Here is a 13972-nt window from a genome sequence, read left to right as displayed (position 1 = left end):
GGAATAGGATCAGATTCTAGACCTTGGCACCTAACACTGCTTCTCCTGCTTGTTGTAACATACATGCAACAAGAGCTATCTGTGCTGCTGCATCAACATGCCAAAAAAACAAAAAACAAAAACAAAAACCCAAACCTTTGACTATGCCCTAGATGGGATCTCTGCTGTGGAACTGCAGAGGAGGAAAGTGAGGCTACTGCTGGTGTTTGCCATTGCTTCTATAGATAGTCCCTGACCATATCTGCAGTTTGGAACAGTGCAGCATATTTTGATGAAGGTGGGGCTTGGTGCCTTGTTTTGCCTCTTCCTGTTTCTCATACAATGCTATTTTTGGCATTGCAGTACTTCTCTCTGCATCAGTATGCTAGGTCTGAACTGTTGCTCAACAAGGGGCATAAAAATAGAAGTATTATTATCACCATTAATGATTGCCAAAACATCAGGTGTACTCAGAACTGCAGGCAACCAATCACTTCTGTTCTAAGTAGAGATTCTTGTTAGCAGGCACTATACAAATGATAATGGACATTTTTCCTGAATTACACAATAATGTTTATTAACAATAACATTGTGGAGTGTATATGTCACCTTCCACATTATCTATGAGTTGTGTTATTTTCTACACTTGTTGTATGGCCAGGAAGATATAGTGGTTAGCATGACCTCTTTGACCAGGCTTCTAGGAAGACAGATGATTAAAACCTGTAGTACAGCTGAAGAATTAAAGCAGATTGAGACAGGTACTTAACTACTTAGAGCCACGGTGCCTGTAACTCGTATGGGATCATTTGTAGCCTTTGACTCCACATGGCTAGTCTTAGTGCTGTCAGTTATCTGTAACCCCATGTAAGTGGAGGAGGAAAAATAATGCTGGGATCAGGGGTGCAGTCAGAGGTTAAGGACACTTCCTTTTTTACACAACTAGAGAGACAGTGTGGTGTACTGGTTTGAGAACTGGGCTATGACTGGAGGCCAGGACTCAAATCCCCACTCAGCCATGGAAAGCCACTGGGGTGACATGTCACATTCTCTCAGCCTCAGAGGAAGGCAAAGGCAAACCCCCTCGCAACAAATCTTGCCAAGAAAACCCTGTGATTTTGCCTTAGGGTTGCCATAAGTCAGACATGACTTGAAGGTACACAACAAGAAAACAAACGGGTGCCAGACAGAAAACTTTTAAAGTAGGTTAGCATGGTTAGGAGAGTGGTTTTCATGTTCTAGTCTCCAAATCTATAGTGCTGAAACTTCCCAATGCATTGCAGAAAACAAGTCAGAAAAAATCAATTCACTTGTCTTCCTTTCATGATAGAACTACATGGCATACAAAATGTATTCTTAGGCAGTTTTCCATTCACACAGTAATCAGACCCAAACTTGCTGAGCTTCGGCAGATAACTGGGCAAATATTGTCAAATGCTCAAATAAATACTGCTCAGAGTTAAACATTAGGAAGAACTTCCTGACAGTAAGATCTGTTTGACAGTAGAACACACTTCCTCAGAGTGATGGCGTTTCCTTCTTTAGAGTTTTTTAAACAGAGGCTGAACTGCCATCTAGTGGGGGTGCTGTGATTGTGTATTCCTGCATGGCAGGGAGTTGGACTGGATGGCCCCTGAGGTCTCTTCCAGCTCTATGATTCTATGAATTCTTGACTTGCTTTTTTTTTGGTGAGCTTTCCACAGCTGGTGCCCTCCAGACGTGTTGGACTACAGCTCTTGTACCCACAACCAACATACCTTGGCTTTAATTCAAAACATCTGGGGGACCAGTGCAATCAATATAAATGACATTGCGTTTATTGTCAGATATGTTATCCAAGGTACTGAGCCTTTTTTGAGGCTTTGAGGATTATGATTCAGCAATTACTTTGGGCAATTCCTTTAACTTCAGACTAAAATCTGCAATAGATTGACTATTTCCACTAGCATAAATACCACTAGACACTTCTTGTAGAGGACAGCGATCTCCTTGTTTGCATCACTGTACTATGATAATTAACAGAGTGCAGATACTCTGATTCTGTTACAACTAACTGGCTTCCATCAGAGATGTACACATTTTATCCTTCCATCTACTTGTTTTTAACCTTATTTCTCTAATGAGAATTCCTTTTTTATATTACATATTTGATATTCCAAAATTTTGTTCTATACTTTGTCAATGTATAATGTAATGTAATGTTTTATAAAAGTAATAATGCATTGAGGAAAATTATATGCAATTCTTGCTGCAGTATACAAGCAATAATGTCTCCTTGCTAGTTCTTGCTGCAGCGTATGAGTAATCTGTTCATATTTTAAAGGCAAACTCCAGATATGTATGCCTGATAAATGTATTTAATCTTTATAGTGCCATATTTTGTCTTTTACTGGCTACATTAGGGCATTAAAGTTATCCATGTTCTGTGTGCATCATACTCTTTGCTTCAGAAACAACTGAAAAGTATTATTTTTTATTTCTTAATTATGTCTGTTTCTTTTTTTCTCAGTTGCCTATTATCATGGTGGTTGCTTTCTCAATGTGCATTATCTGTTTGCTTATGGCTGGTAAGTGATCTTTTAGTCTCTCTGTGTAAAGTTCTCTGCATATTGTACATAACAAGTTACAATCACAAACCTTCTTATGGTTTCTCCTCTTGACATGATATATCTCCATGGCCTTATCTGAGTAGTGTGTTGGTTGGGAACAAAGTACTTTAGTAGGTAAGATGACAAATAAAACGCATGAGCTAATGTAGAGTAACAGGAAGAGCTCCGTGTACTAGAAGCCATAGAATCAAAGAAGATTCCTCAACCAGGCATGCCACAGTCTGACTGAACCACAGAGTTGGAAGGCAGCCTGAGCCAACCTTGTGCTCCAAGACAGAATCTTCCACAAATCAACCTTGTAGTCCACCTACAAGGAAGCCCATGAGGATTTCAAGGAAAGTACAAGAGCAAAACAAGTTTTTGATATGCAGCAAAGGCTCAGCTTTGTGAAACAAGCATCTGCAAATTTCTGAATAACAGCAAAGCTGATGTAGCTATCAGGTTGGGCAGTTTGTTAACAAAACTGTTACATAAATTAAGTCTCTTATAACTAATTAATTAGGTAAGTTTCATCAGGACTGTGTCCCAGACTTTAACAATGTAATTTTTATTTTTATTTGTGTGTGTTAAGATGGTAGGACTTTTAAAGAAGTGGGGATTTTAATATTGTACTTTAGGTGTATTTGATGTACTCTCTTGATCTGGTTTGTAGACCATCAAATCCCACCCCCACTTAAAGGAATCTACTCCTCTTACGACTCTTGTTTTCACTCCTTTTTTCCTCATCAAGAAAGAGTACAGACTCTTGATGAAATGTATTTATGAGCCAGGATTCACTTCTTAGTTTATGTGCAGTAAGTAGAGATACCTACTTTGGTGGGCAGTGCTCTGTTTATTCATGCAAAGGCAGGATTGTACAATCTCAAATTATTGGTTATGTTGGTTGGGGCTGATGGGACTTGGGAGAACATCATAATCAGAGGATTTTCATTCCTCCGTATATGCATTCAGTAGAACTATATAGCATATTAAAAGAGTTAGGGCAAGTAACAGTTGAATGTACATCTCATTCATGTTGAATGATGCCTTGCCCACAACTGTGTATACGGTAATCTCTTGTTCGTCATTTTATGCTATGAGAAATATTTTCATTCCAGTGTCTTTCTGTGTCATACTGTCTCTGCTTCATGGCATCCTTTATGGACAAGTCTACTACATATATATAGTTTATGTGAATGCTCCCAGTATCTCCCATGCTCTTTCCTCAGTTCACAAATGGGGGGGGGGGGGGCGCTTGACTTTTCCTAGTCTGCACATGACAATATCTTCTCACCAAGATGGCAATGAATCAGATACTGTCAGTAATGTCAAAATGATATAGGAAAAAAAGCACACATAACCATCCTAGTTCAGGAACTGAAATAATAGCTGGCATCCTGTTCATGAACTAAGTATGACTTTATACCATCACAATTCACCTTTATAGTTGTGCAGGGTGGAAGTATCTTCTGACTACACAATGACCAAAAATCCCCCCCCCCTTTTCTCAAAGCTTACCTTTTAAGCAGTGCAGCCTGCCCTTCCCCAATACTGCCATTTCCTTGTTTCCGGAATGGGCAAGGGGACTAGCAGGGACATATTCAGCTGTGTCCCAGGAGACAGGTGCGCTGCAACAGGAATCTGCAAGTGAGATAGCTCCCTGTAGGTGTTTATTTGCAGTACATCCAGCTAGTGTAAAGAGCTGGAGCCCTCACTACTCCCAGTGCTGGATCTCAGCCAATACATCAGAACTGGTCCAATTAGCAGGCTTTTCTATCTTTCTTTGGTTGGTACTATGACTAAATATTTCTCATATGTAGCTGAAAGTTATTTATTATGTTCCACAGGTGACACATGGACAGAGACATTGGCCTACGTGATGTTCTGGGGGAGTGCAAGCTTCGGAACACTAGCTATCATCCTTTACAATGGCAAGGATTTTGTAGATGCACCCAGACTAGTCCAGAAAGAGAAGATGGACTGAATTTGTGTGTGTGGAAAGCAGCTTGGTAGGGATGGCTCCTCAAGCCACACCTGGAGTCTCTACTGACCTGTTTTCCACACCAGCATGTGGTTTCTCTTTATCTTTTTTTAAAGCTTTCATCTTTGCAGGGTGCAACAGTGAATCCAACTGGGTACTTGGTGGAGGGGATTGATTTGTTTTGGTTCTGCAATCACAGTGATCTTAGGAGTACTGCATTTGCTGGAGAGTGTACGCACTTAATACAGGGGAGATTAAGAGATGAAAGCCAAATAGCAGGCCTACAGTGCATTTCCTGGATTCTTGAAAGGGTCTGCCAAGCTTTACAACCCAGCAGTGTAGGACTATAAGAACCTTTGAGATGGCTCTAAGAAGAGATGCTGTTTTGATAGATCAAGAGCTATTTACTGCACGATTGTACCTAAGGTAGGTCTAAGTTACATTACTTGATACTAGTAAAAGCCTTTCTGGTTAACAATAACAAATATTGCTGCTTCAATAAACTTCTAGTCAGGCACTCTTGTTGTCAGGAGGGCAGTTAATGTTTGCAAGTGCAGGGTTGTATGCTTGGTTTTTCCCTCCTATATGTATTTGCATTTCCCTAAGCGGAGGAAGTGATGTTTGTTTTTTCTCCCCACACTCTCCCTACAAAAGGAAAATCTCACCTGCAGGTCTGGGACAATATGGATGCAGTATTTTGTGAAATCATTGTTGTGCGGATGAGCTGTACAATTGACTTGTTTGGAATGTGTCTTGAGAGCTTCTTTAATGACTACAATCCTTAGACGTAGATGACAACTTTAGTGTCATTCAAACTGTATTGTCTTTTTTGTAAGATGTAAACGGAATCAAAGAATGTAAAACTGCTTATTTCGACCCTCTTATGCTAAAGGTCCAAAGTATTTGTTTCTTTCTGAAGAAAAGGTCCAAGTGTAGAAGGTATTTCTTATCCTGGCAAACCAGCTGCTATTTATGCTGCCTTGGTTTTAATAGGTATAACCTTTGGAAGAAACAATGCAGATTTGATAGACTTTCTTGGGCTAAATTCCATGTTTGCACTCGGGATCAGCATCAGCTTGCTTTTTGTGCATGCCGTAATTATATATCTCTACAATTGTAACTTTCTCTGAAAACATTTAAGCTCTAAGAGTAGCCTTGTGCTGGTTATGTGTGTTTCAAAATTTAGTGCTTCCAAGCTTTATATTAAAACTAGATCTAAATCAAGGACCAATTTTAAAATGATTCATGTCATCCATTTTCTAATTACTTGAGTTAAGAACCAACATGAGTTGGCTTCAGGTGCAGTGCATTATTATATTTCCTGTTATTGCAGCTGTGTTCAAGATTGCAATTATGGATTTAAATCTTAGGAGAACATGTAAACAGCTAGGGTTAATACGATTTTGTCACTCCGAGCTAAAAACAGAAATCACTGCTGCAGTGTATGACAACTGAATAATACTGTATAGTCTTTACAAACAACTGTTCACTTCAGTCTTTGAATGGTTGGGTGCCTCCCTGGGTTTGTTTAAATATTGTCTCACTCATTTGTAATCTACGCAGTTCCTATTTGCTTTTTAGATGACATAGTGGAAAGAACTATCAGTGGCATTAAAATCCATGAAAATAAAAATGTAAGATGCAAGTCATCCACTCACATGTATGGATAATGTAAGAAGGCTGTGCATTAAATGTATGGTTTCATTGTCGATGGTCCATGGTTTTTAAAAATGACTACTTCTGTCTGGTGCATTTCTGATTAAGAACTGGTTGCAGCAAAGAAGAAAACTGGGCCAGGTGGTATTGCTAGAGCAGAATTCAAATGTATAGGCTTGAGGGTTTGAAGGATGTCTATATTCCAGTGCTTTGTTAAGGGGTTGGATTTCTAAGTCCACATACAATGTACCTAAATAATAATAAAAACTTGAGTCTTTTCTACATACTGATTTCTGTGTCTGAATGCTGAATGACAAAGGCCAGTGTTAGTTGTGTATTTTCAAATGTAAAGTAACAGCTGCAAAACCATGTTCACCTAGGGGTGGTATTTGATTTCAAAGGTGTTGGATTCCACTATGAACCTCCTCATAGGAAGCAAGTCTAATTTAGAATCACAGTACTGAAAAACAAACAAACCTCTTGCCATCCTACTATTTTTGATGCCTTGTGTGAGCTTGAGAAGCACCATCTGATGTGATGGGATTGGCAGGTTGTTTTTCCAAGTGTGCCAGGGACCAGTACCCTTGTTGTGCTGGTTGACTACAACTATTTGTTCCTGGGAAACTCTCCACGGACCTGGGAATAACTCACAGACCACCACTTTGAATAGCACTGTCCTATATGACCTGAGTGCCCTATCTTCAAATAACAAAGACAGAACAACCTAGATGACATAGGGCACTAAAATAGCCAATATTGCAAGACATTTACTTCCACATTCTAACTCTTCATCTAAATGATGCCTTGCAAACTGCATAAATATTTTGTGCTTGGAGAACTTTAGATCAGAGTTTTTTCAGCCCAGAGTGCTGCATGTATCTGTCCCAAGGCTTTCAGGGACAGGCACAGTTAGGGCATGAGTTTTATATCCCTGGTTTAGATGAGGGGCTGGAATAAAGTAAAGCCTGAATGCCTTCAAGGTGCATGATAAACTAAAAAGAAAGCAAACAGCATAGTTTAAAATATTTTCAAGATAATATGGAATATTTTACTGTATGTTAGCTTGTGATAAGCTGTCAAGCTTGGCAGCTAGACCAATATATGCTGCCTTACCTAATCTTAATGATTTAAAATCCACTGGAATTTGGTTCTAGGACACACACACACACACACACACTGTGGATGCTCAAGTTACACTAAATACAATGGCATAGTGTCCCTTATATAAAATGGCAAAATCAAAGTTTGCTTTTTGGAAGATAGATAGGAATATTTTCAAGGTGCCAATTAAGAATCTGGATATGCAGGGCTGACTATAGAAGTGGTGGGGGTCTGGACTGGTTGGCCCTTATGGTCTCTTCCAGTTCTGTAATTCTATTATTCTAAGTGTAATAAGGATTGCTCACATGAAAGAGAATTACATGGAACTAATGAGGGGTATGCCTCAACAAAGTTGATTAGAATTCTGTGTGGTAATGTAGTCTGGTTCTGCTTCTGTTTTCCTTTATGTAATACAGTGAACAAGAACAAAACAAACAGTACAGCAATGCACGAGTGGTTACTGCATCGGGATTCATACACAGACATGGATGGTTGTTACTTCCCGCACTTCTCTTCTACTGTGCTGAATTGTATTCCAGAGCATTAACTGGCTTTCTAGGCACGGTTATAAGGCAGGAGGTATTGTGGCCCTGGATAACCCTTGTCTGTGGTGTTTTATACATGGCCCTTTAGTTCTAGTTGTATAAGAAAAACCAGACACATATTTACAGACAAAAAGGAGTCAGACTCAGTATGCATTGGGTTAATATAGGAAAATCAATGTTTTCTTTGTAACATTCATTGAAACTGAGACAGACAGTGCTGTTGAAAACCCTTTGTTTCTTCCTGATAGAGCAAATGAAAATCGTATGTAAACAGTATTCTAAAATAACTGATGAGATGAAGAGGGTCTTCCCCAAATAGCACTTCAAAAGTCAGTAATGAGAGGGCTTTTGAATTAAATCATCTACATCATAAACAACCACCCAGCACACCTATTATTGCTAGTAAAGCAAATGCAGCCTGCATACTGTACCTCTTGTTGTTCAGTTTAACAGTCAAAAGGAAGTACATTCTCACTCAGGAATAGCTAAACTGGAATTACTGCCAGACTATGTAAATATGGTTCCCAATTTTGATGGCTTTAAGGGGAGAGTCATATAAATGAATATAGAATGGTGCTATCAGGATGGCACTATGTATGTCAGTTGCTGGGAAACATGACAGGAAGGGTGCAGCAGCATTCATCTTCTGCTGACAGCCTGCCAATGGGGCAACTATCTGGTCACTGTGTGAGAACCAAATGTTGGACTAAATGCAGCTTGAACCATCCTGCGTTTTTACTGAGGAGCCATTTCATGATAGTTAACAAGGGCCTCTCAAAAGTTCAACACACATCTCAGAACTGACACAGTATTAGTTTATTAACATTCAAAGCAGCTCTGGTTGCATTGAAGCAATCAGCTGGTAGATCTCTGAGGTAAATTAACCATCTGTTTCATTTATCCCAAGTATTAGTAACTGAAAGTAGACAAATATTCTATAGCCCATATCACATTTATTAAATACACACTTAATTGTAGAGTTTATGGTTTATAAGGCACAAATGTTATCATTCACAACAATAGGTGATTTCTCTTTCCTAGACACACAGTATAGAAGATCTTGTTCTGGAAATAAATTGTTTTACTTATCAGTCTGCAGTCAGTGATTGAAGAACAGATCCCAAAGCTATACATAAAAGAAATCCTCACAGTGATCTCAGGTTGTTTCAACCACTCAAAAGAAGCAGAAATTTAAGCAGTGAGCTGCATAAATCATCTTAATGTACACTCCTGAATTGTTCTACTGTTTCACATCAGTGCTGGTGATACCCATGCACTATAAACAGACAGGGAAGACTGGATTTCTATGGTAAGAATCTTGTATCTAGATATAAAATTTCAGTGTCTTCTTCAGAACAAAAACAGTGGGGTATAAAACAAAACTTTCCTTACAATGTAAAAAGGGGGAGGGGAGTATGATTATTTCTCAGCAACCCTTCTCACTAAAAACTGAACACCCATATTCCCACAACAGGGTTGGCACAGTAGATTCCTGTAGCAAGAAACTTGGGGTTTACTCACTGAGTAGAGCAGCTGGTGAGGTGGACTATAAAAATAAAGGCCACTATGTTAGACAAGCACCTAAGTATCAGTATACACATTTTGTAACAAGGAACCATTTAGTAAATAATTTGTTGGAACCTAATTTCTTATTAACGTGTTCTTTTGAAAGGACTCAGGAGAAAACATACCATCTCTTTACCTTCTTCATCCTGTTCTTCAAAAGAGGTGGGGGAATACACAAACCACAAGTAGCTCTGGATAAAACTACATCTTTTGTGTAAACTTCTGGTGCATAAAATGCATGGAACAAGACCAGGCCTCTTTTAATGTCCTCTTACCGCAAATTACAGCTGAGGGAAATGAACAGCTAAAACAGTTATATTTCCTTGACAGGCTTCTAGAAATTTTAGCAGTGATGACTAGTAATGATGCCGGTATGAAGGTACAGAAGTTGATCCTTTCTCTATATGCTTAAGGTGACAGGAATGGCACAATAAATGTTCATCCAGGGGATAACAGCGATGTCCATCTTCATCGTTGAGCTCTGTGCCACAGTCCTGTGCAAGAGAGAAGAAGATTGTGGTGGGGAAACTCCTAACTGGATTATGTACTTATCCTCAAACATATAAATGGTTCTTATATAATGAGCTGTTATATAAAAAGAGGTCTATTGATACTGAAGTCTGTTACTGCCACAAATAATTATAATAAGCATCACAGGAAATGCTTTCATTTGAGAGCCTTTCCAGACAGAGCCAACATGTGATCCTTATTTAAATGGTACAGTTATTTCTAAACAGACTCGGATTCCTACTGTTCACGACTGTTGTAATGTCTGCTATTGCAATTAATATAAGACAGACTCACAAGCTGATAAGATTCCAAAGGCATCAGAGACAAGGTTTATTTCTTCATGAACTCCAACATAACATTGTGAATGAGGCCTGACAGCCCATTAAATGCTATGCAGCTGCAGTAAAAGCACAGTTGATTTAAAGAGACTTTACATCACAACTGTGATAGAGGAATAGGGAACCAAACATTCCCCACTATGGATAAAAATAATTCCCAAAAAAATTTTTTTTTGGTTTTTGCTATGAAAATGAAGCTCTTTTCCATGGCTAGCTCATCCAATTGGTGCTAGCATACAAACAACCTTTGTCCACTGGCCCTTTATTATAGAATATCTTGGTGAGTATCCACAGTGTCACTAGTGGTACATTCACGAAGAGTAATACATACTGGCTTTGGGGGTGTACATGCAACCAGCATAATTTGCTCTGAAGATGAAGTCATTGTTATCTACTCTCAGTATTAGATTTAAAAAACCCCAACTCTGTCTCCTTTGCCATCTATGGATGAAGAATAAGAGTGGTCTTTGTTTTTAAACAGTTCACTGTAATGTGTTCAGAAACAACTCTTTGGAGTAAGTTTTTCTAATTCTGGGCAACGCAGGAAGCCAACACCCCCATTCTTTATTTGAAGATATCCTTTTGACTACAGTGGGCTGCTCACTACTGCCTAAAGAGCTGCTCCCCAGATCCAGAGGACTTTAAGGAATGGGCTCTGATGTAATAGGGGGCCTGCTAATCAAAACAAAACCCAATACACCACCACAAAAAGGAGGAGTCCTTCCACTACACTTCCAACATACAACTCCAGGGTATGTAAAGAAGGCCCAAACATGTCTAACAGGTTCTCTGGGTTTTAATTAATGCTTTACTAAAGAATAAAAACTGACACAGGGTTTATTTTTGCCTATGTCCATGTGCACGATAGGCTAAGGAGTCTAATTATGGTTATATATATTTCCTAGATACAGTTAGCTTTGGTTTGTAATTTTATTTTATAGATTGTCACTAAAGAAGAGCTGGATTACCTCACAGCAGTAACATTCCACATGGTAATCCTTGTCCATTGATACAACACGGATAGTCTCGTCAGAACCCTGTTACAAAGAAGGAGAAGAAACAAGGGGAAAGGTTTGAAAGGGAGAAATGAACAGAAGTGGGCTAATAGAGAATTGCTCTCTTTCATCTGGCAAAGTGAATGCTTTACTATCATTTATGTCACTGCCAAAAATGGTAAACACAGGCAACATGCATACAAAACTCTAGCATCCTCCTCAAGTCTGAAAGCAAATGGCCAAAGGCTACAAACACGAGAAAAAAAATTAAATATGAAAAACCCCATTAGCTTTTAAACATTCATGAGTCATTGTTTGAAAAATTGCTCCTCAGCATATCACACTTAATTTGAAGTCGGTAACTCAGTAAGCAGGAGGAGAAAGAGGGGGGAACCCACCAATTTTTTTGTCAAGAAAAATCACATTATGTAATAACTTAGCATGCAAAAATGCAATTATGTGCATATATTTGTTTACTGCGCTATTTCATTTTATTTATTATTTCTATTATTTACACCCCTCCCTCCACATTCACAAATCTTTTGCAAATTTGATTATTTGCAATTTTGTAGCTGCTGCTTAACTACTCAACCACCCAGACGTGGTTCCTCTTCCTTCCTGCCTCCTGTCCTACCAACAGTGCCAGCCCATTAATCTCTTTCCCACCTTGGCACAACAACATCTCAGCCAGATTTTCAAAGCCTCTTTGCCTCTCTAGGACACTGAAACCGATCTAAGCAGATGGCAGGCAATCCACAATGGTGCCTCCAGTGCTCTTCACCCCCTCCTCGCCACCCAGATGGTGGAGGGCTATGTGCTATGACTGCTGCTAAAATTAGTTTCAATATCCTAGGGAGGTGGAGGATTTGAAAAAATGGCTGAGACATCTCGATGTTGAGTCAGGAAAAGGAGGTACAGACCAGGCCTGTTGGCCCAAAAGAAGTCTGGAGCAAGCAACTGGGGGTGGGATTGTTAAGATACTTGTGATTTTTCCACATTTGTGGAGATCCTGAACCCCTAACCCCGTGAATGAGGACAGATTTATTTGCTTTCAAAGAAGAATTTTCTTTATAATGCCTGGCAAGAAATGGGCCCGATGAAAAAGTTACAGGAATTTGAGGTGAATCCAAAAACAGCTAAGTGTGTTTAAGTCCCAATGAAAACCATGAACAAATAAATTGTAATGTCTTAACAGAAGTCCTGTTGCACCAAGGTAACCTGCTGCCATAAAACTAACAAAAACAGGTTGCCTAACTCTAACTGGTTTAGTGGTCATCTGCGCTGCGAACTCATACATATGGGTCATCCTGTGCCTGCATGGAGATCTTCAGAAGCTTTTAGACTTGCATTTTGGCAGTAACCCCACCCCTCCTATCCACACGCATACAAACCATGCATTCTCAGTGAAACCCAGTTCTAAGTCTGCCACTGAGTGGTCTGGAGAAAGAGATGGCATGAAGACGGGAGGAGGGAAGATTGTGTGAGTTCACAGATGACCACGCAAAAACCTACAGTTAGAGATTGGTAGCCTAGACTTTTGTTGCAGTTTCTGTGACTCACACATATGGGAGAATAGCAAGCTAAACTCACTGAGGACAATGGGCCATGATAGGACAGATGAAAGAACTGCTCTACCAAGCCACATTGGCTTGCGACTGAACATCCAGCCTGTAATGAGACAGGAATATAGATGGTTGCAACCACATAGCCATGCAGCAGAGTTCTGAGACAGAAATCCCTTCAGTAAACCAACAAGGTGGCTGCCACCCAATCTGAGTGATCTTCAACCCCTTGTGGAAGTAGTTCCCACCAAGGGAGCAGGCCAAGTGGATAGTGTTCATCATCCAATAGGAGAGACATTGAGGTGAGATCACTTTTCCTTTCTTATGCATACCATAGGTAACAAACAGATGACTAGACTTCTAATTGCTTCACCCAAGACAGAACAGGAGCAGCTGCCTAACATCTAGGATATGAAGGGTTGGAAGATGGGAATTGTATAAAGGTGTGAGGATGGAAAACAGAAGCCACCTAGGGAGGGGGAAAAGACAAGTAAGGTGGGTCCATCCTGAGCACTGCCAATCCAATGGCTCTACAAGTAGAGTTGATAGGAAACAGGAAAGCTGTTTTCCAGGAAAGCAGGTGAAGATCACAGGGTACCATGGGTTCAAAGGGCATGGTGTGAACTCAGTGAGGACCAATGAGAGATTCCTTGCTGGTAGTAGTCTTCGATTAGGCATATGTAAACTTTCAAGATGAAGTCGTATGTACCCTTTTATGCTACACTGACCTAGAGTGAGCAGAGGTGCCTACCAGGCAGATCCTGAGAGAAGAGTATGAGAGAATTTTAGCTCACAGAGACATAAGAAAGCATAGTACATATCTGAGTGGGATATCTGGTGCAACACCTTCGGTTTGCTGAAAAGAGAGAAAGGAGGTCATAGCAGCACTTTACTGACTGTGAAGTCGAAGGCTTTCACAGCCAGAGTCCATATTTTTTGTGGGTTTTCTGAACTATATGGCCATGTTCTGGAAGGGGGCTTTGGAGCCTCTCTCGGTGTCAGGGTTGATAGCATCAATTTGCTTTCTGATATGGTTTGAAAATGGCTGAAGGAGTCTACCTCACTGAATGCTCCACTGGTGCTCCATGGCTGAAGAGGGCCATGAACAAGTAGTCATGGAAGCTGTATCAAACACCTCATTTCAGCCTGCA

The 13972-nt window shown here is 39.9% G+C and overlaps 2 protein-coding genes across 4 annotated transcripts in view; one reads left to right on the top strand and one right to left on the bottom strand.

Moving 5' to 3' along the window:
- The window catches only part of SACM1L (SAC1 like phosphatidylinositide phosphatase), a 36472-nt gene extending 29986 nt beyond the window's left edge, over positions 1-6486 (top strand). The window contains exons 19-20 of the mRNA XM_089532779.1: positions 2489-2546; positions 4415-6486. Of these exons, the coding sequence (XP_089388905.1) occupies positions 2489-2546; positions 4415-4551 (195 nt within the window). The 3' untranslated portion in view covers positions 4552-6486. The remainder of the gene's footprint in view (positions 1-2488; positions 2547-4414) is intronic.
- Positions 6487-8003: 1517 nt separating this feature from the next.
- The window catches only part of LIMD1 (LIM domain containing 1), a 48815-nt gene continuing 42846 nt past the window's right edge, over positions 8004-13972 (bottom strand). For all 3 annotated transcript variants that reach the window (XM_089532775.1, XM_089532777.1, XM_089532778.1), the window contains exons 8-9: positions 11233-11301; positions 8004-9910 (exon numbers count right to left, since the gene is read on the bottom strand). In XM_089532775.1, the coding sequence (XP_089388901.1) occupies positions 9773-9910; positions 11233-11301 (207 nt within the window). In that variant the 3' untranslated portion in view covers positions 8004-9772. The remainder of the gene's footprint in view (positions 9911-11232; positions 11302-13972) is intronic.

The sequence above is a fragment of the Sceloporus occidentalis genome, unplaced genomic scaffold, assembly GCF_023333645.1.
Source record: "Sceloporus occidentalis isolate IW3139 unplaced genomic scaffold, rSceOcc1.0.p SCAF_7, whole genome shotgun sequence".
In the NCBI taxonomy this organism is placed as follows: Eukaryota; Metazoa; Chordata; class Lepidosauria; order Squamata; family Phrynosomatidae; genus Sceloporus; species Sceloporus occidentalis.
The sequence above is the reverse complement of the archived record's forward strand: the minus strand, read 5'-3'. Positions and strand labels throughout refer to the sequence as shown.